Here is a 26,171-nt window from a genome sequence, read left to right as displayed (position 1 = left end):
GTTTTTATGTTGTTGTTTCAATTAACTTCAATTGGACATGCATTATGTTACTCAAGTGAATGCAGTGGCTGTCTGGAAGGAAGGAAAGAAACTGAGGTACTTCCAGCTTTCAGATAATTGAAAATCACTGAAAGTGCTTTTTAGTCAGCTTTATTATTTATCAAAGTCAAAATCTCTAAAAAAAAAAAAAAAAAATTGTCCAAAAAAAAAAGTTTCTCATAATTTTCAAGCAGGGATCATTTTTTAAAAACTCCACCAGCAGTGCTAATGATACCCTTGCAGTACGTCAGTTTACATCTGCTGTATGGTATTGCATTGATGAGACATTTTGTTCAAATCAAATCCACAACATTAAGCAGACACTGATGAAATACATGTAATAATATTTTGCATTTAAATTGATGAAATGTCCATATCAGCTACAGTACAGTGTGATAGTATCACTGGCAAAAGTGAAAGATGACCTGCTTCAAGAATACACCAGATAAAAGTGTTGCTTAGTGATGAATGTTGTGCCAAACTACTATGCATATTCTCTGACCAATGAAGAACAAGTGTTTACTCATGCAATGATATGACAGCATAAATACTATGATACAATAGCAAGTGAAGTATGTAATGCAACACTGACAAAAGTGTTTTAGATACACACACACATACAAACACACTCCCTCACACACTCAAAAAGGCTCATCTAAAATAAAATATAAACAGCATGTGACTCAGAACTTTTATAGATTTAAAAGTAAACCAGCAGCTGTTGTGTCTCTCCAGGCAGCGTACCGGATGTTCACCAGCAGCAGCTGTGTGAAACACATGATCCTGAAGGTGCGTCGCGATGCCAGAAACTTTGAGCGCTACCAACATAACCGGGACCTGGTGGTCTTCCTCAACAAGTTCACAGACACTCAGCTGGAGCTGCCGCGGGGCTGGGAGATCAAGACTGACCCCCAGGGCAAGGTAGGAGGACACCCTCCACGTGCAGAATGACCCTCAGATTCCCTGATAGTCAGCAGTGCTTCATACATGGAAAGACTAGCCAAGCAAAATGAACCAAGGACAAAAAAACGCTGTTTGATTGTATTTTAAGCAGGATGAATAATATGCACACACACACACACACTCTCCAAAGCACTGTACTGTATATATACTGATATTTATTTTCCTTTTAGAGATCATTTGGAAATCTATATTTTGTACAGAGTACATACCATACTGTTAGCATCAATTCTTTCCTCCTCCCAGTCTTTCTTTGTGGACCACAACAGTCGAGCCACCACCTTCATCGACCCTCGCATCCCTCTGCAGAACGGCCGTCTGCCCGGACACCTCGCTCACAGACAACACCTGCAGAGACTGCGCAGTTACAGCGCCGGGGAGGTACACACACACACACACACATACACACACGCACGCACGCAAACACACACATCTCTACTACAGGAAATACATGCTGACTTACACCACAGTTATATTTGAACACATATATATTCACACATATTTCTTGTTATTCATAACTTTTTCGAGTACTGTAAAAAAGCAGCATAATGACTTTAGTTGGATTTGCTATTTATATGCTGATAATAAAAAAGCTGATGCACATTTTACTCCATATTTGTGTTCTGTATATACTTTTAAGACTGCTGATATTGACACCTTAAAAAAGACCAAAACCAACAATGTATTAGCCAATCTGTGCTCATACATTCTGACTTTACTAGCCTGAATCTCAACAGCTCTCAACAGCTCTCTCAGTAATTTTAAAGGAAAAAGTGCATTTGTTAGGAACTAATTTTAGCTGCGGATGAATCCACATGTGGTGCTCTAGTGAGTATTTCTAGCAGCAGGATGGTGTCTAAATAAACTACAGAGTGTGTGTGTGTGTGTGTGTGTGTGTGTGTGTGTGTGTGTGTGTGTGTGTGTGTGTGTGTGTGTGTGTGTGTGTGTGTGTGTGTGTGTGTGTGTGTGTGTGTGTGTGTGTGTGTGTGTGTGTGTGTGTGTGTTATTGATAATGAGGAAATATGCAATGCAACAGTGTGGATCACTGATGTGTTTTTAATGGTTTTTGGACAACAATGGAAGAATGTCAGGCTTTGATACACACACAATACATGTTAATTAACAGTAGATACATTCATTGTTCATTGTTGATTTTGCTCTGCACATTGGGTTTGAATAAGATAACTGAATATCACTTTCTCTTTACACAATAGTAAGCTGCCAAAACTCTTCTGTGTTTTTATGTTAAGTGCAGGAAGTTTGCAGGATTTCAGTTTGAATACTAACATGCAGCAACACTAGAATGTGAGATAATGTGCACATCAGATGTGATAACAGTTAGTGATGGATGGTCAGGTGTCAAGATACTGTATCCTCATTATATACTGACATTATCTGGAAACATAGTAGATTCATCAGAGGTAAAACACCTTTCAGAGCCTTAACCTGTGTGTCCTGTTGTTGTGTCTCCTCTCAGGCCTCTGATGTGTCTCGGAGTCGCGGGGCTTCTCTGATGGCCAGACCTGGAAACAGCCTGGTCGCTGCCATACGAAGCCAGCATCACGCTCCATGTAGGCACTGTCATAACATCCCATTACTAATCAATATTTACTGTGGGCAACACTTACTAACCAGCGATTGTGCTTCATGTCATTTTATATGCTGTAAGCTGTTAATGTGGTCACTATGTTATTTCAATGTGAATATTTTAAAAAATGCATTAATATGAATTTACAGTACATAAATCTAGATGGAATAGCTAATTGACATGCTCACCTGTGCTAATACTCTTTGTTTCTCTCTCTTTAGCTTACAATGATAAGATCGTGGCGTTCCTTCGACAGCCGAACATATTTGACATGTTGCAGGAGCGACAGCCCAGCCTGAGCAGAAACCATGCACTCAGGTACGTTGCAAAATAACCATTACTGGAGTCTGTTTAGATTTTTTTTTAAATTGCATTATGTATGTAAAGAAGGTTTCTTCTTCACAATCCTTGTTATAGTTATGTCTATAAGATGACTGACCGTGAAATGTGTTACTGATGATAAACATATTTCATAAAGGCAGCAGGTTTGTAATATTATGCACTGCATGAAAATTGAAATCAGTATCATCAAGTGCTGAAAAAGTGAGTATTAGTTGACTTAGTTTATCATGTCAACCCCTGAATAATATTCCTATAATATCCATGTAATACACTTTATAGTCTCGTATGTAATTTCTAACATCAATGCAGTATTTTTAATGATTTTATGTCTTAGTCAGCAGTATTTTTAATGATTTTATCCAGTTTGGCATTTGTTTTAATTCATCATATGATGTAGTAGCACACATTTTGTTATGATATATGGTATTTTTCTCTGAGTATCAGTATGATGTCATAGATATAACACAAGTGATTTATCTGACAAATGTGATAATTTTACACACCTCAAGTTCAAATTCATTTCTTTGTCTTTCCAACCATATCTATTTAATACATACAGTGGAACGAAATTCTGTTTCTCAGGACCAGGAGTGCAAAAGAAATATAATATAATATAATATAATATAATAACTAAACATAGCAGTAGTTAAAAAACCCAGCACTATTCTAAAATAATGTGCAATCAAGAGCCTGGAAAAATCATAATAAATAACAATAGAAATCATTTAGGCTAAAAGGTAGCTGTTGTATAGATGTGCAAAAGTGCAGCATTACGCATTTAAGAGCATTCAGCCCTGATATTTTTATGAACACAGACTTGAAATTTCTTCTTTTAAAAAGCTGTTTAATAAAATCATTAATCATCAACAAATGTTTGTGTTGATCTTTGGGAGCAGCTGGAGGTGAGTATTAGATTGCCTCGAGGCTGATGGATCTGTGCCGATCAGCAGGTCTATTGAGGAGCTGAAGAGATTTATTGATTATATCAGAGAGCAAACAGAAGCATATCTCAGAAAGATACAAACTCGTGGAACGCTTGTGAAAGAGACAACAAGATTGTAAAGGATATCAATGAGGATTCCAGACCCCCCCCCCAGGCAGAGGAGCACATTCTGACAGTAATGTGAGCGAGCCAACAGCAGATGTAGTAACTACTCTGCTGCAATCCAACGATAAAAGGCTTGCAAAGCTCAAGATATCTTGAAGTCATGACAGAGGAATTGGGCAAGCTCAGAGCGAGCCTAGAATAAAGTCAGATGCAAATTGACGATTTGATGTCTGAGAATGTGGAGAATAAAGAGGCTGCTGTTGGAAAGGAACAACAAGCAGCTATGTAGAAACTTTGCTGGACCTCTAGTGCTTCTCCATTAGAGCGTTCTGTGGAATCCCTGAGGATACTAAGACAGACTGTGAATCTGCTGTGCAGCTATTTATGACTAAGCTGTTAAAAATGACACCAGAAACAACTCAGCATCACTTTATCTTGCCTTCACAGAATGGGAAACACTTTCGAAGGCAGGCTGAGAGCCACTGTGAACATTTTAAAGAGTAACTTAATAAAAACAAGAACAGGGAACTCAGGGATACATCCTTTGGAATGAACAATCAATTTATCGATCAATAAAATCTTGTATCCATACATACATTATTTTTGAATGTCGCAGCTTGCTTGTGTCCCTCAGGGGAATGTAGTCATTTTAATTAACAGGTATTGTTTACTCTTTAGGGAGAAGATCCACTACATCCGAACAGAAGGTACTCAGGGTGTGGAGAAGCTGTCATGTGATGCAGACCTGGTCATCCTGTTGAGGTAAAGAGCCTCACTCCAGTATGAACCCAACACCTGTTCTGTGTCTCGAATGTCATACTTCTGGACTTACATTTAAGTGTACTTTTGAGTGCATAAGTGTGTACACACTGAGAAGAATGGAAAAATGCAGTGTACTATGAGTACCTGTATGGTGCACTCAAAACATGCATTAAGCAACACTATACTGTTGTCACATATTAAGCCATCAGTAGGTTTGTAATGATTTGGTACTGTGAACGATAGCACGAAACACTAGCTTGCTAACGCTAGCTTGCTATCTAGCAAATCGATATTTGTGGTAATTGTGCAACAGCAGTGTTTGATTTGTGAAATGTGTGCACTATGAAAGTATCTACTTAGTGTAGCCTACACAGTGTACTAACAGAAGTGTACTAACAGAATTATACTAACAAAAGTGTACTAAGACAGTGTACTAACAGAAATATACCAACAGAAGTATACTAACAGAGTGTACTAACAGAGTGTACTAACAGAAGTGTACTAACAGAAATATACCAACAGAAGTATACTAACAGAGTGTACTAACAGAGTGTACTAACAGAAGTGTACTAACAGAGTGTACTAACAGAGTGTACTAACAGAGTGTACTAACAGAAGTGTACTAACAGAGTGTACTAACAGAGTGTACTAACAGAGTGTACTAACAGAAGTGTACTAACAGAGTGTACTAACAGAAGTGTACTAACAGAGTGTACTAACAGAGTGTACTAACAGAAGTGTACTAACAGAAGTGTACTAACAGAGTATACTAACAGAAGTGTACTAACAGAGTGTACTAACAGAGTATACTAACAGAGTATACTAACAGAGTATACTAACAGAAGTGTACTAACAGAGTGTACTAACAGAGTATACTAACAGAAGTGTACTAACAGAGTATACTAACAGAAGTGTACTAACAGAAGTGTACTAACCCAAGTGTACTAACAGAAGTGTACTAACACAAGTGTACCAAGAGAAGTGTACTAACAGAAGTGTACCAACAGAAGTGTACTAACAGAAGTGTACTAACAGAAGTGTACTAACAGAAGTGTACTAACACAAGTGTACTAACAGAAGTGTACTAACACAAGTGTACCAAGAGAAGTGTACTAACAGAAGTGTACCAACAGAAGTGTACTAACAGAAGTGTACTAACAGAAGTGTACTGACAGAAGTGTACTAACACAAGTGTACCAACAGAAGTGTACTAACAGAAGTGTACTAACAGAAGTGTACTAACAGAAGTGTACTGACAGAAGTGTACTAACAGAAGTGTACTAACAGAAGTGTACTAACACAAGTGTACTAACAGAAGTGTACTAACACAAGTGTACCAAGAGAAGTGTACTAACAGAAGTGTACCAACAGAAGTGTACTAACAGAAGTGTACTAACAGAAGTGTACTGACAGAAGTGTACTAACACAAGTGTACCAACAGAAGTGTACTAACAGAAGTGTACTAACAGAAGTGTACTAACAGAAGTGTACTGACAGAAGTGTACTAACAGAAGTGTACTAACAGAAGTGTACTAACACAAGTGTACTAACAGAAGTGTACTAACACAAGTGTACCAACAGAAGTGTACTGACAGAAGTGTACTGACAGAAGTGTACTGACAGAAGTGTACTAACAGAAGTGTACTAACAGAAGTGTACTAACAGAAGTGTACCAACAGAAGTGTACTAACAGAGTGTACTAACAGAAGTGTACTAACACAGTGTACTAACAGAAGTGTACTAACACAGTGTACTAACAGAAGTATGTGATTTGAGACACAACCCTAGCTTGTTTTTCTGTGATGTATTTAAAAACTAAAATAACTGGATATGAACGATGTAACACAAAGAACACAATTGGTCTTTGCTTTTTCGGTCTCCTCTCCTCACAGTTTATTTGAAGAGGAAATCATGTCTTACGTTCCGCCTCACCCCATCCACCCCGGCTTCAGCTTCTCTCCTCGCTGCTCTCCCGCCTCCTCACCTCAGAACTCTCCTGGTAGGTCCTTCACCCTGCCACTCATGTGATGAGCTGCCAGTCTGACTGTTTCTTTGAGTCAGAGTATAATGAAGTAATGAGAATAATCAAATATTCCTCAACTACTTCAGTTATCATTTTTGTTATTTGCACTAAGGTGGCAAGCACACAGTTACATTATCCGTCATACAGACAATAGATACATAAACTTCAAGTTTAGTTTGTCAGTTCAACTGTACAATTAAAATGTACATTCCTTGAAAATCTTGACATTTTAAAGGAGCACTACACTGATTTTTAGCTCCTTTCCATACAGTTTTCACAGGCATTGGAATGTATATTAATAGTAGAATGTAACTATGTATGATTACTCAGAAACTGCACTTTAAGTTCAATTTGGAGGTACTTGTAGTTTGTTTTATTTCCATTGTATGCTACATTATACTTCCATTCCACTATAGTTCAGACTGATCTTGTGTAACAGTTGTTAACAAGTGCTTCACAGAGCATAGGAATACAATCAATCAATTAAACTTTATTTATATAGCAGCTTTCATACAGGTTAGTGTAGTTCAAAGTGTTTTACAGGTAGTTGATAATAAGACAGAACAAGTGACAACATAAAGAAAAAGAACAAAGAACAAATTATAAGACAAAAATTGAGACCACATGAGAAAATAAGAAGTTAAAAATAAATAAATAAATAAATAGAAAAAAAATTCAACAAATAAAGGAAAAAGAGGGTTTATTAAAAGTTAGAGTAAAAAAATCGGTTAAAATAGATTAAAAAGACAAAAGAAAAGTAGAATAAAAGAAGAAGTTTAATAAAGGCTGGACTGAAATTAGGTTAAAAAAGAGATTAAAAGACAAAAGAAACAGATAAATAAAATCAATAAGAAGATAAAACCTATAGAATGATATAATAAAATAGCATAAAATAAAGTAGGCAAAGTAAAATAAAAAGATACAAATTTGAAACATCAAAACAAATACAATAAAATAGAATAAAAGACTATAAAACTATTCTGTTTTTATTCATAAGCCAGACTCAACAGGAAGGTTTTGAGTTTCCTTTTAAACATTTCAAGAAAATTCAATCGATCAATCACTATATCAATCCATTTTATTATTGCACCAAATCACAACAAAAGTGATCTCGAGGCATTTTTCACACAGCGCACGTCTAGACTGAACTGTTTAATTTAATTCACGGACTACCCAATAATCTATAAAGTAGTTCAAATGAGCTCCACACTGGCCAGCAGCTATGTTGAGTTTTCACAGCAGACATTTTGACATTATAGTATTGTTCCTTTTATCCCTCCAACATTTGTAGTTGTGAATACATCTGTGCCAAACATTGCTTCATAATACTGTACATACAGGCAACATAATGGATAATGATTATGGATAATGTGCTAACCACAGAGCAGCAGGTGTTCACAGGTTTGAGGTTTTCCTGGATGGCAGGGCAGACGTTGATGTTTTTCTAGGCTTTTTGCCCCTGAGTAACACACACACACACACACACACACACACACACACACACACCTCACCTACACACCTGCATGATCTGCCTGTCACCTGAAGCCACAGTAATCAATAAGCAGGTAGTGAAGTGGATGCACTCTGTAGAGAAGTGTTCAGAGTAAAGATGCACTAATCTTGCATGCTATCTGAAGCTCTCTGTGGGTTCTGGTAGACACACACACACACACACACACACACACACACACACACACACACACACACACACACACACACACACACACACACACACACACACACACACACACACACACACACACACAGATAGAGAGAGAGGAGAAACCCCATGCTGTGCCATGTTGAGATGCACTAATGTTATCTTAATGAGCTCCAGTATACCTCATACTGACTATGTGTGTTATTGATGTGAGCCTCTATAAAGGGAAATTGGGTCACAGCAGGGAAGCCTGGCTTGTAATTGTGTTTTATCTATTAGATGTGTGTTTGTCTTTGTGTATATCTGACCTGAAAAGCTGAATAAGAAATGCTGTGAGCTCAGCTGAACTCACTGCACATCTGACATCCTCTCTCAGTCTGACTGTCAGAAATTATTTTTCAGGCACTTTTTTATTTCATACAGACCTTTAACACTCAGTCTACATCCCAGCTCAGGTTTCTATGAATATCAATTTTAAACACATAATTAAGACATCGCGAAATAAATAGTCATATGAATAAATACAGACAAAATGCATAATATTTATATGAAATGATATAAAGGGAAAAAAACTTCTTCTGAGTTCTGTTTTCAATTCAAAAAACTAGTGACACATTTTTTTAAGAATGTCACTTTTCATTGTTGTTAACATGCATGTGATATGTTTGCTGATTCAGGTCAAAGCAACAGCCAATCACAACAAACTGTACACTGTTTGATTGATTGACAGGCAAAAGATGTTTAAGTTATTTTACAATTGTACTAAATAATTCACATGCTAGATTGTATATTTTTTGTTGTATTTAGTCATGTGACTATTCCATAATGTCTTTTTTTAAATTCATTTAATAGTGACCAATATGAAATGGAGCTGCTAATCTTTTAATGAAACTTCAAAGTTCAAAGACCAAATAGTTTCCTGCTGTCTGCAAAGTTTTAATTGATAACATTTAATTTCTTTCACTTATATTTCTGATATTTTCCTCGGGTGTCGCCTTCGTGCTTCTTCTGAACTTTTTCAACCCTTTCATGCATGAATTATGATAACCTCAGTCAGGATTTTTTTCATTTCTCTTTAGGCATCAAAAAAAAAAAAAAATTGAACATCATTTTTTCTTTCACCAAATGATATTCTATTACATTATAATAACATAAATAAACTGATCTACAACAAAAAAACATTACTGCAGGTTTAGTGGTGATGTATGGGATGATGCACTAGTGTCTACTGTGGTGGCTGAAGTGTAACTTGAATCAAAATTCATACATAAGAAAACAGCTTTTATATAGAATAGCTGTCCACTGCAGTGACCACTATGTGTGAAAGGGTTAAGTTTCTGTCTTTAACTGTCCAGGAGCTGTGAAACTGTCTACCTCTCAATCTCACTATATCACTCTCCACTTTTAAATCACCATTAAATATAATGCACGTGTGCATTTTGCTGTGTTTATGTGTGTTTATGTCATCTCTTTGATATTTTCTTTCTGTGTGTGTGTGTGTGTGTGTGTGTGTGTGTGTGTGTGTGCAGGCCTGCAGAGAGCCAGGGCTCCAGCTCCTTACCGCAGAGACTTTGAAGCCAAGCTAAGAAACTTCTACAGGAAATTAGAGGCGAAGGGTTACGGCCAGGGACCAGGCAAGATCAAGTAAGACTGGACAGCATACAAACTGCACACATGAATCCATTTACTGTACTAGCATCAAAATACAACACAACCATTAGACTGTTGCAGCAGAGTTAAATAACCTGATGTCGGTTGTGCTGTTTTACCAAATGTCAAAAATTGTGTCATGTTCTTAAAAAAGAAAAAAACGTACATTTTTCAGGAATCACAAAAGAGAAAAAAAATCAAGCAGTGCTGTAATTAATTGGGGGGAGGGGTGGGGGGGGGGGGGGGGGGGGACTTCTGACCTCAGTGTTTGTGAGACAGTTCCAGTGTGATGTACAGTATGAGCTCCAGTGTTTGAGCTGTCCTCTGTGTTGTAGGTTGCTGATCAGGAGAGAACACCTGCTGGAAGGAACCTTTAACCAGGTGATGGCGTACTCCCGCAAAGAGCTGCAGAGGAACAAACTCTACGTCACCTTCATCGGAGAGGAGGGGTGAGACACACACACACACACGTTGTAACACAGCTAAATATGTTACTGTGCAGTGGGTTATGTGCTGATCACAAGATTTTGAGACCAAGAACAGTTCAATTGGAATTGCAAAGATGCTTATTTCTCTCCTGTACAATTTCTGTAAAAGCTGCACTAATCAGTGTTTTTATATTAACAATAAATCAGATGAGTGAGTGAAATGAAAGGGTTTGCTTGTAGTGATGAAACCACACAGAACCGTTACAGCATTTTGGTCTCTTTTAACTCATTATTTTGGTTTTCAGAGCCACAACTCTCTGAAAAAGCCACTGTACACACACACACACACATTCATGGCAAAATTACAATATGATAATATGTCATTGTATGTTCTGCTTGTTTGCTGCTTTAAATGATGTGTATTCAGTTTCCCTGTATAGAATATGTTCTTGGTGTTGTGTGAAACCATTTGAAACATTATTTATAGAGTTACAAGACTTTAAAATAGACTTAATTAACCAAACTGTCCTCTTTGTTGGCGGTGGATAAATGGGTTTTTAATAGGCCACATGAAGGCTATATTAGTGTCCAAATGTACCATGAACCAAATGTGTGTAAAAGTGTTTCCTCTCTGTCTTCAGATTAGATTACAGCGGTCCGTCCAGAGAGTTTTTCTTCCTCTTGTCTCAGGAGTTGTTTAATCCCTACTACGGCCTGTTTGAATACTCGGCCAACGACACTTACACCGTTCAGATCAGCCCCATGTCAGCATTTGTGGAAAACCATCTGGAATGGTAAGCTGTTTAAACACACATGGTTAGCCCCCCCCCCTCTCTCTCTCTCTCTCTTCACATGTGAGTCTATATAATAATGTCAAAATGCCCCAAATTCCGTCTTTGGCTCTCAGATGTCAGAAAGAACAAGCTCAAATCACTCTAACTCTTGTATTTGATATCAGTCCATTTGGCCCCTTTCTTCATGTTCATAAGACAATGTGAAACTTTTCTTTCACTGATTCTATTACAAATGTCTCCTGTGTGTCCAGGTTCCGTTTCAGTGGTCGTATCCTGGGCCTGGCCTTGATTCATCAGTACCTGCTGGATGCTTTCTTCACCAGACCTTTCTACAAGGCCCTGCTCAGACTGTTAGTACACACACACACACACACACACACACACACACACACACACACACACACACACACACACACCTCAACTATTTATCATGTCTCATTTACCTCTTCAGTTTCATTGCAGAGGTTAAAAACTATAGAAGAAAATGTATTCCACATTGAAACATCAACTTATGAATGTAATAATGTGTGGAAGTTTGTTCTTCTGTAGACATCCATACATGTTTATCTGCATGTACAATAGGAAGCACACAGAGGCACTGAATTATTATTTCTGATGGGGATGCCCAATAAAACTTAAATTTTTCCGAAAAAAAGAACAATAATAATAATAATTTTATGAAAGGGCCTTCTTATAGTTTAATGACTGTATTCCTCATCCTTTTTGTGTTTTTAATTCTATATTTTATCTCTATTTCATTGTTTTGACTATAAGTTTTACTGTTTTGTGATTAGATGTTTTATAGTCTTGTACTTTTATCAGAACTATCAATTTAGCTCTTTCTACTTTTTACCTGATTTTATGGAAAGCTGAACATTGGGGCATCACTAGAGTTAGAGAGGATGAGGAGTCATAGTAGAGCCACTGCTCCTTCATGTCAGAAAGGGTCAGTTTAGGTGGTTTGGGCATCTGGTTGGGATGCCCTTCTGGATGTGTTCTGGCTACATCCAACTTGTAATAAACAACAAATGACAAGAATCATAAAGCTATAACTTTATAGTCCTTGTCTTTCCTTTTCTATTGTAAAGCTGAGCTGTGTGTATCTTACAGGCCCACAGACCTGTCTGATCTGGAGTATCTAGATGAAGAGTTCCACCAGTCTCTTCAGTGGATGAAAGATAACGACATCACAGACATCCTGGACCTCACCTTCACCGTTAATGAGGAGGTCTTTGGCCAGGTCAGTGTGTGTGTGTGTGTGTGTGTGTGTGTGTGTCCTTGTTTGTCACAGCTTCAGCCACATTTGATCAGATGCGTATGTCAAACTCTTATTTTCATAATGATATTATTGTTATATATACAGTATATTTTCTCAGTGATAAGCTTCCACTGCTTTGATGACTTCCACTGTTAACTTGACTAATTGTTGCTAGGTGACAGAGCGGGAGCTGAAGTCAGGCGGCTCCAACCTTCAGGTGACCGAGAAGAACAAGAAAGATTATATAGAGCGGATGGCCAAGTGGAGGGTGGAGAGAGGAGTGGTGCAGCAGACGGAGGCGCTGGTCAGAGGCTTCTATGAGGTAAAAAAAAAAAAAAGAGCAAAAACATCACAGTACCACTTTTACTGCGTTGCATCAATATGAAACAAGTCATTTAGTATTTTCAGGCTAAAACTGAAATATTTGCCTGTTGTTTTGTTTTTTCTGTCACAGGTGGTTGACTCCAGGCTGGTGTCAGTATTTGACGCCCGGGAGCTGGAGCTAGTCATCGCTGGTACAGTAGAGATAGACCTTGTTGACTGGAGGAGCAACACAGAGTACAGAGGAGGTGTGTGTCTGTGTGTGTGTGTGTGTGGCATGTACACTACTTTCTATTACCAGTCCTACCATGCAATGCGTTGCACTTTATAGATGCAAAAATGAGTATTGTGTGAGTCTACAGCTGTCAGTGATGATGCAAAACGACAATTAGTAAGTGTCCCAAATTCTCAATGGATAGCTCGTATAATAACAATAATGGTAAGCGGTAATGGACTTTACTTATATAGCACTTTTCTTGTCTTTTGACCACTCAAAAGGCTTTTACATTCTGATGTCACATGTCAACTCCCTGACTGTCACTCTCTAGGTTACCATGACGGTCACATAGTGATGAGGTGGTTCTGGGCGGCCGTGGAGCGTTTCAACAACGAGCAGCGCCTGCGGCTGCTGCAGTTTGTCACAGGGACGTCCAGCGTGCCGTACGAAGGCTTCGCCGCCCTGAGGGGATCCAACGGCCTGCGACGCTTCTGCATCGAGAAGTGGGGCAAAGTTACCTCGCTCCCCAGGTATGTAACCCTGACAACTGAACTGCTTCCTACAGAGCCGTGTTCATACTCCTCTGCCCTCATTGTCTGTACCTCAGTAGGTTGTAGATGGGGAATGAACAGCACAGCACTTTGGAAAGTTGAGAGAAGTTAAATTTAGAGTATTAGGGCCTTCTAAAAAACTCTATTAGTGAGCCTTCAGTAGCGCTGAGAGACATAAACAGGAAGTCAGAATGTATGTCACTGATCATTTTGGTTTTGGTTTTTCATGGGATTTGTGATCAGTAGGAAAAGTATAAATAAATATCCTTCAGAAGGGTGACAGATTCCTGCAGCGACAATAACTAGAACCTGGTGGAAGAGGTCATGTTTTATATGCAATATGTTTCTTGTCTGCTTGTTTTTTATTCAACAGGATATCTCAAACACATGTTGATCCATTTCAGTGGAATTTGGACATTTTAAGTTAATGAAGTTCTGTACTTTAGGAAAGATAAACAATCTGACCATTTTTTATCACTGTATAATTTGACAATCTGAAACTAGATGCAGTTTAAAATGTGTCAATAATTAGCTAATATGAAAATAACATAGACTGTGGTAATGCTTTTTTTGTCTGACATCTGGATATCTATCTTTACTAATTTGTAATATTTAAGTCTATTTTATTTATATATCACAATAGGGGCTTTACAATCTGTACATTATACAACAACCTCTGTCCTTACATCCTCATAACTAACAGCAGGTTATGCAGCTTGATGTTATGTCCATCTTGTTCTCATCATATAATATAATTGATACAGCATTTTTCTGCACAACAGCTGAATTTTTATTTTTGAAGCACTAAAGTCATTGTCAGTGTAGCTTTGAGGTCCACCCACCCGGCAGCAGCAGTGTTCTGCTATGAACACACTAAAACAGAACATATAAAAAGCTAAAGAAAACCTTAAACTATTTTTAATATTTCAACTTTTAAAATAGAGTTAGTGATGCTTGAAACTGCCTCACTAAAAGTATGGATGCTTTTCCTGAATTTGAATTTGGTTCTTTTTTTAAATGTTTAGTTATGTTATGACTTCATTAAACAATGGATGTATAAAATTCCACTTCACAACACAATCTGAGCAAAAGATGAGGACACTGCATAGACATATTTCATGATGCTTTATATAATACTTTGACATTGCTCACATCAGTTCATTAAAATGTTCCAGCATAGCGTAGTAGTTATTTTTGGTATGTTCCCTCCTCTGCAGTGCAAGTAGATCTGAAATTGTGCAAGGTGTGTTCCTCTCTGACCTTACAATAGGACAATAATTTGGTAAACAGCAGTTCTAATATGAGCGAGCTCAGCAGAAACAGCAAGGTTCAGGTTTCACTGCAGAGCAGGGAGAAGAGTGAGAGTTTGACTTTGTGGACAGAGAAAGCTTCTGCATCAGCAGTTACAAACCTGCTAGTGAAAGGAGTGTGTGTGTGTGTGTGTGTGTGTGTGTGTGTGTGTGTGTGTGTGTGTGTGTGTGTGTGTGTGTGTGTGTGTGTGTGTGTGTGTGTGTGTGTGTGTGTGTGTGTGTGTGTGTGTGTGTGTGTGTGTGTGTGTGTGTGTTGGCACAGTTGAGGTGGTGTAAAGTGATACCATGTTACTTTTAAAAGAAGAAATATCTTACTATTCTTTTAAACAAGTTTCTGAGTGTGTATTAATGTGTTCAGGTAATAGTGACAAACATGGATTTGTCCCTCTATCAGTTCAACTTCTTCATTTTAACATTGTTAAAGTCAGAATAATAAATTTTGATATTATATTATCATTATATCAGTGGTATAAAATGATCTTCAAATGACAATAATATCGTTTATCTACAATAAAAGTAGTTATCATGACAGGTCTAGTTATTGTAGTATTGTATTGTGTGCAAGTGTGTGTTGTAAACATGTTCAAAGTAGATTTAATGTTGCTTCTTTGACACTTTTAAATTAATAACAAATATAAAATACTAAATACATGTTTGCACAAGTCTTCTGTCCAAGTCAGTATTCAGTTTTCTCCTGTGTACATTTAGCTTCATGCTCTTCATTGTCTTGCTATAAAACTAATCTTCTCCCAAGTGGCAGGTTCCTCTAAGACTGCGTCAGATTTTCTTCCAGGAGTTTGTATTTCGCTGCATTTTCATTTTTCGCCCAGATATGCCCACAAGTCTTCCAGGGCTGCAGAGGAATACCCACAGCATGACGTTACCACCAACATAACGCACACTGGGGATGCTTTACTTTTCATAGGCAGTGTAGGGGGGGGGGGGGCGAGGGGGGGAGCTGTACATAGACAGACTGCAGTCTCCACTCAGGACGTACACAGTGAGGAATGGAGGACACTACTTGTTTAGTCAATGTGACATGAATAGTCTCTTAGCTGCTAATGTGAAGTGTGGTAATACTGAGGTCAAAAAAATGATCAAGGTCCTGTCTATGTATCATATGATAAGTCCATATATAGACATGATGATTGTACGATAAGTCAATAACAATGATTGTGACAAGCCTAACATCGTGCATTTTATTGATATAACATGATCTGTGTTCTCTTTTGACAGAAAAAAAACTTAAACTAAACAGGAGAAATGTTGTTGTTTTTTGGGTTCATGATGGCGCCCCCTACTTTTGGATTAGATAATTAATGCCATTTGAATTTCAGTCATTCTCTTTCAGCCATGACTCTCCATACTCTATAACATCTCTGTCTCTCTCTGTCTCTCAGGGCTCATACCTGTTTTAATCGTCTGGACCTGCCGCCATACCCTTCATACACCATGCTGTATGAGAAACTGCTGACGGCCGTGGAAGAAACCAGCACGTTTGGCCTGGAGTGAGCCGGACAGGCAGTCAAAAACTACATCTCTTTCCACGTAACACCGACCGGGCCAACAGAGGGGACAAAAAAACTCACAGGCTTTAATGTGTCGTAAAGATTCCTGGATTGTGCAGAAAGTTTTTGGTCATGTGGATAATGTATGTCACTGTGATGGTTCTATGTGTTAGTCACTTAGCTATGAGGATCTTTATGACAGCACCCAGCACTTAGGACACCACAGGAGGACTACTGTTATTTTTATATTAATCATGAAGAATGGAGAATATGACCCATAGAAAGGGTAACATAAAATCAAGATCTTTAAAGTTGCATGTACCAAAATGCATCCTTCATTCAACGATAAAAATACTTACAATCATAGAAAATGCTAACAAAAGCTAAAAATTGAAGAGTGATGTACAGAAAGTAAGACAAATAATATCAACACGAGAGCATAAACACATTGAAAACAAGAACTATGTATAGGATCTATAATGTTATTATGACAGCAAAATACTTGACAATATATTAAATTACGTTTAAGATTTTTTCTCATACCTGTTAAAATTTTGAATTCACAGAAAAGATTCAAGTTGTGGAGTTATATATAATAAAAGCTACAGTATGCTTACATACTGTAAAAACAAGAAAAGATGAGCATTAACACAAACAGAAGATGATATGCGTACATACACAATCACTACTGCACAAATAATGCAAACAGTCATAATGAATACAGAATTTAAATGGGATTAAAAAGATAAGCAGCCTATATGTATATAAATTGAAGGATGACTTATACATTTGTCAATATTTTCAGTGAATTCAAACTGAATGCAAATGTGTGAATATAGTCTAACTGCAAATTGTCAGATAGTTTGCTGCTCTTATACATTCAGATACATCTATAAGTGTGGCTTTAAAAAGAAGTGGTTCAAAGTATGATGGAGATTTTGAAAAGACTCATGTAAAGTCTAGTAGCCCTGATGCCAAAGGAACAATCATGTCTGTTTTTAAATCTGAAGAGCCTACAGAGATCATTAAGTATTTTTCTGGACTGTGGCAGGCCAATAGAAACCCGCCTGAGGATCTAAAACCATGATCTGGGTCATAGGAAACACTGAAAGAGGGCACAGGGACATTACAATATATGTGATGTAGCTTGGCTCCAGACACCAGCCATCCAAAACCCTCCCAAGATCAGTGTAACCTTACAATCAAATCTAAAACTACAACCACTGTGTTAAGAAAGACATCATTTTATATAATCGCGTCCACATTAGACAGAGGAGAGGAAATTTTGCCAATACATAAGAATAGACCGAACTGCAGTAGCTTGAACTAAAAAGGACGGATTACTTTACCCAGACCGTTTAGCATCTGGTTTAAAGTTGAAGAAACCATGACAATAGAGGAATCCAACACTTTGTTAAGGCGATTTAGAAAAGAAGACTAAACTGTCAGTATCACTATGCTTTATTAACAGAAACACCTGGGTGTGAGGAAAAAACCGAAGTAAGCAGATAATTCAATGAGTACAGGAATGAGTTTGTAAATTGCCGGGATGTTCATTCTAAATCTGATCCCTGGCTGAACAGTAATGGTCAAAACACTAAGTTAAGACTCTTTTCATACCTTCTTTGGTTTTGTTCTTGGTTAACTATAGCAATGGATTTTATTTTGAAAGCAATGTGTTTTATAGGTGCTGGAAGTCTTTTAGGAAGGGTGTATTACACTGAGGTTAGGGAAGAAGTGCCAGGGTATTCTACAAATACTTCATAAACAATGGTCCTTTGGTATAAATCAGATGCAGTACATCAACAGCAAATCAAGGTTAAGGGTGTAGTATATTCCCTTAATGAGCCAGCTGTTTGACAGATAGTTACGGACTTAACAACTACTACAATAGTTCTCGAATACTGGTACTCAAGAAGTATCGGTATCATCCGGGAAGGCCTGGACTTGGACCTGCAGTTTCCCCATTCCCTGTCTCACTTTTTATAAGTGAGGACAGCAGCTGGACAATAACCTTTTGTGGTTCTCCTCTGAATGGACAGCCATGTTACTGAAAACCACTCAAACTGTCTGCCTGAGCCTTGTTGTTCTGCAATGCTTTCAAAGACAATGATGTCACATCTCCTCTAACAAAGTAGCCATCAACTCCAACACAAGGGCTTCTGGGAGACTGTAGGAGATCCTGTTGACCCAGTAAACAGGTACTTCCTGATTCCTTGAAGACGAAGAATGCGCATGTGGACACTGTGTTTTCAGCTGACTAAAGAGGACTTTCTACACATCCTGTTGGCCAGAGTATCGCTTAACCTCTTAGCATCTCTGGTCCTGCTGTTTGAATGGAAGCTGCCTGTATTCATGTCTTCCACTGATGAACTTCTTGTCTCTGACTGTATACCATCACCGTGTGGTGTTCTTTGCATGGAGCAGGTACTCCAACATCCAAACCTTTACTGTCTCACGTGAGAAACGCCTAAGTTCAAACAATGTGACTGGTGCAAAGCAGCATGTAGATCTCCAAGGGGCCTGCGATCATTGGATTGGCCTCCTGAATCGAACCGGCTCTTGTGGTATAAACTCTTGGACAAACCAGTGTAATATATGCAATAGTTAAGACATTTACTTCAATCTGTTCCACAATCTGTCATGTTCTTTCAGACAAAGACTGACTGCAATGCACACTCATACCCTTGTCTATACATCTCTAGTCCAGTAGTGAGACTGTGCCTCAGTTACTTACTGCCTCATACAGTATGTGGCCTGTGGGGTTCTGGCTGTGCTCAGTAGTTAGCACTTGAACCCCACATAAAGAAGGTCCTGAGTTCAGATATTTGCCTTGGTTCTTTCTGAATACAGTTTGCATGTTCTCCCCATATTCATGTGGGTATCCACTCACAGTCCACTCTATAGTAAGGTTCACTGGAGACTATAATACCTCATTTACACTTAGCCACTTCATCCGTCTTGGACAGAAAGTAATCTGATATATATGTGTGTTCAAATGCAACCTGGAATCATTAGAGATGGATTGCAGTTCGATAACTTGATTACTCCACCTCAGGAAGGAGTATGTAACACATTCTAACCAAATGTTGACAAGGTATAAAAGCAACTCTGATATTTCCAAATGTAATTGGCCTGAATGGATTAAATTCTGATATCAAGGAGAGTCCTTCTGGGGGTGTAGAGACACTTGAAAAATGTATTCAGTGTTTTGAAATGCCCTGTGTGGACACTAGCCCGACATTGTTCCTGGGGGCTTGTAGTAGTCATCTTTTTCCCTGTCTTATTAAAATAGCAGGAAGAAAGCAGCTCCAGTGATTTCAACACTTCCCACAGGCATAACGTGTCGTTGGGTTTATCTGAACCCCAATCAGTGCAATTGAATGATCTGTCTGGTTTGATCTTCAAACCCTGCAAGCGGTCCATGTGTCGGTGGTAGTTGGTGGAGAGTTGTTTGACAGCAAGGTAAAAAAAAGTCATTTTGAGGAGTAAGGTCTTAACCAGACTTGCCGAAAGCGTGTGTGGCTAACTGTAAGTGAAAGTGTATTAACTCACATCTGGACTTTATTCAAATACATATGATTTATGTCCAAAAGATCATTCAGTATCTCAATTTATATCCAGTGCCAACATTCAGTGCCAATGCATGAAGTTGTGTGCACCCTTTATGTAGCAAGCCGGAAAGTAAAGGTGTACAGCTTCGGGATGGTGGGTGGATGTTGAATGCATTAGACTTTTATGCAGGAGACCAGAGTTTATATCCTTCCACTGACCTGCAGTTACCTTTTGCCTTGTCTTTAAACCTAACAACAATGTTTCCCTAACCTTCACCAAGTGGTTTCGTTGCCCAACCTCAACTATAGTTTATTTACCATAACCACAGTCTTTCCCTAACAATACCCATAGCTGCCATGATCTGATATCACACAAAGCGAGGACATGTTAAAAATTGTTGTCATTGAACATACTTCATGTTTTCATCAATATCAATAGTCTGGTAATATAGTTGAGGTGTAAGACCCTGGATATAAGTATAAATGGGGCTTAAATTACAGATGGTTTAAGCATTGGTTTGTCAGCACTGAGAGCAACTGGCGACCAAGGCTTCAGCCATGGCCCTGAATTCAACTGAGTGGCTATAAAGAACAGATTGATGTCACACTTCTACATGTTAGTCAGCTCAGAGTTTGGCCACAGCTCAACCATCATTAACTATCAGCAGCCGGCCAGACTTCACGCTTCTTCGTTCCTCACACGATGTGATACTCTTTTTCTTGAACATTCGAAAACACACTCAAGGCTTATTTTTTTGTCATTTTCATTTTAAGGACTAATGAATTAAACATTTCACACATATAACCACCTAAATGGTGCTTGCTCGCTTTAGAAAACGATGACAGTGGTGTAATGTGGCTCTACAAAGCAACAGAAATACAGGATTTACAGGAAATACAGGAAGCATAGACCGCTACATATATGAAGACTGTGAAAAAGCAATTTAAGAATGAATTTGATTAGAATCAGATTTTTAGTACAGTCATCCTTGGCGAGTGGCGAGGCCTTATCCACACATCTCTACAACCAAGAGGACAAGGCTGTGATTATGTTGCATCTTCCCCAGCTTTTTTTTTTTTCTTTTATACAATCTTTTGTACTGTTATTTATACTGTATTGTATTTATAAGTAAAGGGAAGTGCTGACGCTTTCCTTGAATGTTTTTGTTTGTTTGCATTTTTTCTTTTTGATGGCGTGATAAGAAGCATGAGTCAAAGAGTTTGCCTTCACTTTTGAAGCCTTTGCGTTTTGATATTGTGTCTTTTTCTATTATCTGTTAAGCTAGCTGGTTACCGGGGGGGGGGGGTGTCTGTTTTTTGTTTCCATTCAGCTCACGGTGTTTCTCTGTTTCTGTTTTTACCACTTTCTCTGCTGGCAGTGGCAGCTTCATCATTGAGGTTCTGTCAATGTTTTCAGGAATGTTTTCTTCCATGTCACAATCGCTTACTGTACTATGTCATACATGTCAGAGCATGTATCCATCCAGTAATCTGTGCAATGCAGTTTATGACAACAAATGACATGCATAATAAAAATGCATGGATGTAATTTGTTGAAAACGTAAAGACAGCATACGTACAGTACGTAAGTCTTGTTTTCATTGGGTCGGTGTGTTGAAACACGGTTTATCTTGAACACTGATATTTATTGTGGATAAAGAATGGTTAGAAACACTCCCTCAACAAACACTGAAATATAAGTGCATTGATAGCAGCTATTATAGAAATATTTATAAGCTTTTGGAAAAGTAAAGAATCATGAGGTGTCTACAGAAAGGTATAGGTGGTGGCAATTGTAGTGGCTGTTTGGTATTGGTGTCTTTTTAAGCTATTTGTCTATTTTCATTTGTAAAAGCAGGAATTTAACAAAGGGAATATCTGAATGGATGGTGGCAACATTTCTGGGAGGTGACACTGAAGCATGCATTTTTTTTTTTTTTTTTGGTTTTGTTTCTAGTTTGTTTGTGTAGATGATACACATACAGTATGTACATAATGTTGAAAGGTACAGTTCTGATTTGTATGAGAACGGGTTGCTAAATACTCAGGCTGTGCTATCGCTCCACCATACCATACCACTGTTTATCAATCAATAAAAAGTCATTTTGTAACTTTGCTGCTACTGTGTGACTATATTGTAAAAAGTTGGTGAAGTGTTCGAAACAAATGTCTGGAACAAAAAAATCTGTAAGGTCTGCTAACTCACTTTTCCAGAGCTCTCAACCACATCATTCAGCCTTCATCAGTAGGTGGAGTTTGCTCAGTTGTCATTATTGGCTTATCTAGGATTTTGACAAGGTTGGCCAATATGGGACACAGATAAATCCATTAGAAACCTGAGTCCTGCAGCCACTTACATGTTTAACCCTTACATACTGTTTGGCTCAAATTTGACCCATTTTGACAGTTGAAAGTAATTAAAAACACATAAATTACATTATTCAAGCCTGAAATGTTATGACTTTTCCTACATTGGCCTAAAATTTCCAAAAATGGAATTTTTATTTATATTATATATTTTCGTGCAGCTGATATTCCTTTTTTGCACATATTTAAAAGGTATCGTGAAACCCCATTCAAATGTTGTTGCATCCTTCACTTTCAGTAAGTTAATGGAAATAATTATACTGACTGTTATGTTCTTATTTTAGATAAAATAAGATCATAATGTAGTGTTGTGAATGTATTTCCACTGTAATAGCATTAAATCTAAAGAAAATATTAACACAAAATACATTTGTGGTTCAAAATTTGGTAGAGGCAATAATTATAGTGGAATACCTACAAAGGAACACTTGTAAATATGAACAGCATGTAAGGGGTTAAGTACTTTGGATTTGCTGCTTTTTTCTGTTTCTTGGTCAAAAGTCAGCTGACTAGAGATCAGCTCTCACAGCCTCAGTGCTGTCATTACTGTAGTAGTTGGAAAAGGCAAACTGAGCCTATACCATCTGATCAGCTGTCATCATTGATTGACCTAGTGTTGATTAACTTGACCAATGATCTATTATAGAATTAGCCACATATTCAAATATTTCAAAACTGAAACATGAGAAAATAAAAATGGCAGTGTTCCAGTTGTTATGAACTCCATAAAACTACACTGCTCCATCCACAGTTGGTGAGTGCACAGCATTCTGTGGTCACTGAGCATGCGCTGTTTTGTCCTGACAGCACTCAGTCTCCATCCCTTTGTCCATTCTACGCACATCTTACACTGACAACCAGCAAGTCAATAGTCAGGAGTGTTTCTTCAAAGCAGCCGTACACTGTCTGTCTCATTGGGGTCACAGCCCCTGTCATCTTGCTGTTAAAGCTCCAGTATTGCCAGTCCCGACCTCCATTAAAAGAATAATAGTTCATTTGGGAACAAATTCTGTCCGTCATCAGAATGAGCTGACCAAAATTGATTTTAACCAAAAACAATGCCCAAAGTCTGTTTTTCTCTGAGGTCCCATCCCCATCCCCATCTTCAGCCTTCACAGCTGGCTTCGTGCCACTCGTAGGTCTCATGCTGGTTTAATTGACTATTTTAATCTGTTTTGGGATGACTGTTTTTAGAGAGACAAAATTCACAAACACTCATGAATGCTACACACACACACGCACGCACACCCTAGAATAACCTTCTTCTTTTCCCGTTTCATTTCAGGCTTTCAATTTCAATATTCTTATTCTAACTGAGTTTATCACCTCTACTAATTTGATTTCAGTTAATGCATTATGTAGACTTGATAGTTTAACTTTTGCATTGCAGATCATAAATCAGGCAAAATGGTAATGGTAGACTGACTAACACTTGGTGAATAAGTGCTATACAACACAAGTTAGAGTATGGTTCAAAGGTGGATAAGAACTGCTTTGTTACACTTACTGAGATTGATGAATTTCAGCAGATTCAGACACAGGTACTGGATCATCACTTGAAAGGGAAGTTTACTTTCAGTATCTGGTTCATCGGATCATTTGTAACCTCATCATTCCAATTAGTTTTCAATATATATTAACACTGTTTACCAAAAATAACACACTAATATTCTAACTGGAAATATATACTAACCTTGTTCAGATGGTCTGGAAAGGATGCAAAAATTCAATCACACATTCTTTCACACACACAGTTTTGCCCAGTTCTGTCAGAATCATCAGCTTTGAAATGACAGCTCCAGAGAACTGTGGTGTCATTCGGTTCCTTCCGTCTGACAGCTTTGACACAGGCTTTCCTTATCCAGGATCTTTGGGGAACTTTTCACAAAAACAAGGCCGTCTCAAAATGACTTCAGGCAGTGGTACAGCCAGTGCATTAAACCAGCAGCATAAATATGGCTCACTTAATCTAATTTAGGCTAGCTAGTGTGTATAATCTCATAAGCACAAACACATTCCAGCTGATCATTTTCTTTAAAGCAAATTATACATAGAATGGGGTCATTGTTAAATAAAAATCACGTTTTCCCCGAATCATGTAATGCTTTAAGAACTGTAATGTCATGTTCTCATTAGGTAGACATCATCAGAGCGGTGTCAGGTCAACCATGCAGATGTTTATTTCTATATCTGTGATGATGTTTGTTGACTGTTACTGACAGACGAATCAAATGAGTCAAATCTTCATCTTCTATGTTTCAACGTTACAGTGTTTTTAGTGGCAAAGTCTTTTTGTTACTATACTTCCACCACAGCTCAACAGGGAAACACTCATTTAATGCTAAAAAGACTGCTACTTCAAAAAGTACTACTTATGGCGCTTTTCCACTACACAGTTCCAGCACGACTCGGCTCGCCTCGCCTCGGTACGGTTCCAGAACAGACCTTTTCCATTACAAAAAAGTACCTACTCAACGTGGGCGGGGTCGTCATAGCACGGCTCCGCGAAACTGCCGTGACTTCGTTTTATACGCGACACAAAACACTTAAACAATGGAGGACATTGAGGCCGTTTGTGGCTTTCTTTTACACACAAAGCAAGAAAATTGAGCCGTATAGCTGTAACTACGGTTGTAACGCTGCTGCCGGTATTTAAAAATGCCAGGTTTGATTCTTATGTGGGACGGCTCATGACTCTTCCGGCGACTCTCTTCTGACCAATCAGTGGCCAGCAGTCTGGTGACATCACATTTAGTATCGGCTCGGCTCGCTTGGAACCTCACCAAAGCAGGTACTAAAAAAGTACCAGGTACCAAGTACCAGGTACCTGGTACCACAAAAAGTACTACTTCTATAATAGAAGTAGTACTTTTTGTAGTAGTAGAAGTAGTAACATTAGTAATACTAGTAGTAGTTGTTACAGTAGTAGAAGTAGTACTTTTTACTAGTAGTAGTACTACTACTGCTACTACAAAAAGTAGTAATTCTACTACTGTAACAACTACTACTAGTATTACTACTGTTACTATTACTACTACTCATAAATAAGGTACTACTGTGTCAGATATCACTTGATGTGACTCAGACTGCTGAAGCTGAATAGAAGCTTCACACATGTGTGGACACACTGTGGATTTTGTCCTCCATCACTTCCATTGAAAGCACATGTGTAGGATATATTTTAATAGTCAGTATGAACAGGAGGAATGATTACAGAGAGGAAAACATCTTTACTGTTTATATGGACACCTGACACCAGTACTTTCAAAACAAAAGCATTAACCAGTACTTAAATTGACTAAAACACTACTAATATTATAATCAAACTAATTCAGCTATATTCTTCAAAACAAACACCAACAAAAAATACATAACGTTTAATTATTAAATCTTACAACAGCAACAAATAACTCCAACAACCAATATGAAATAAATGAAATATTAAAAGTGTCATTAAAATTAAATTGTAATTGGGGAAAATAAAACTTATTTATTCATTTTATTAAGTATTGAAAAATTACTTAAATTGATTCATTTTTAATACTGAATATTTTGGGTGTCCATAATTTTACAATAGGAAGATGCCTTATCTTTCTCTTTATGTTAGCTTTATTGAGTCAGTGTACAAAAAGTTCAAAACACCTTGTGAATTGGCTACAAAGTATGTCATACTCAACTTATCCAAACAATACATTTGATTAAAGTAATGTAAAGATAAAGATATGGAAGCCTATTATCGCCAATGTGATTTAAAAAAAGAAAAAAAAAAAAAAGAAAAAGTAATTATAATG

General features: G+C 37.9%; 1 protein-coding gene across 1 annotated transcript in view; it reads left to right on the top strand.

The window, feature by feature from the left end:
* The window catches only part of LOC134002192 (E3 ubiquitin-protein ligase HECW1), a 70,082-nt gene extending 53,619 nt beyond the window's left edge, over positions 1–16,463 (top strand). The window contains exons 15-29 of the mRNA XM_062441489.1: positions 775–960; positions 1,246–1,380; positions 2,477–2,612; positions 2,809–2,905; positions 4,656–4,739; positions 6,632–6,738; positions 9,952–10,066; positions 10,408–10,521; positions 11,142–11,294; positions 11,546–11,644; positions 12,405–12,534; positions 12,728–12,874; positions 13,007–13,121; positions 13,422–13,620; positions 16,352–16,463. Of these exons, the coding sequence (XP_062297473.1) occupies positions 775–960; positions 1,246–1,380; positions 2,477–2,612; positions 2,809–2,905; positions 4,656–4,739; positions 6,632–6,738; positions 9,952–10,066; positions 10,408–10,521; positions 11,142–11,294; positions 11,546–11,644; positions 12,405–12,534; positions 12,728–12,874; positions 13,007–13,121; positions 13,422–13,620; positions 16,352–16,463 (1,929 nt within the window). The remainder of the gene's footprint in view (positions 1–774; positions 961–1,245; positions 1,381–2,476; positions 2,613–2,808; positions 2,906–4,655; positions 4,740–6,631; positions 6,739–9,951; positions 10,067–10,407; positions 10,522–11,141; positions 11,295–11,545; positions 11,645–12,404; positions 12,535–12,727; positions 12,875–13,006; positions 13,122–13,421; positions 13,621–16,351) is intronic.
* Positions 16,464–26,171: the final 9,708 nt, after the last annotated feature.

This window comes from Scomber scombrus, chromosome 20 (assembly GCF_963691925.1).
Source record: "Scomber scombrus chromosome 20, fScoSco1.1, whole genome shotgun sequence".
NCBI lineage: Eukaryota > Metazoa > Chordata > Actinopteri > Scombriformes > Scombridae > Scomber > Scomber scombrus.
The sequence above is the reverse complement of the archived record's forward strand: the minus strand, read 5'-3'. Positions and strand labels throughout refer to the sequence as shown.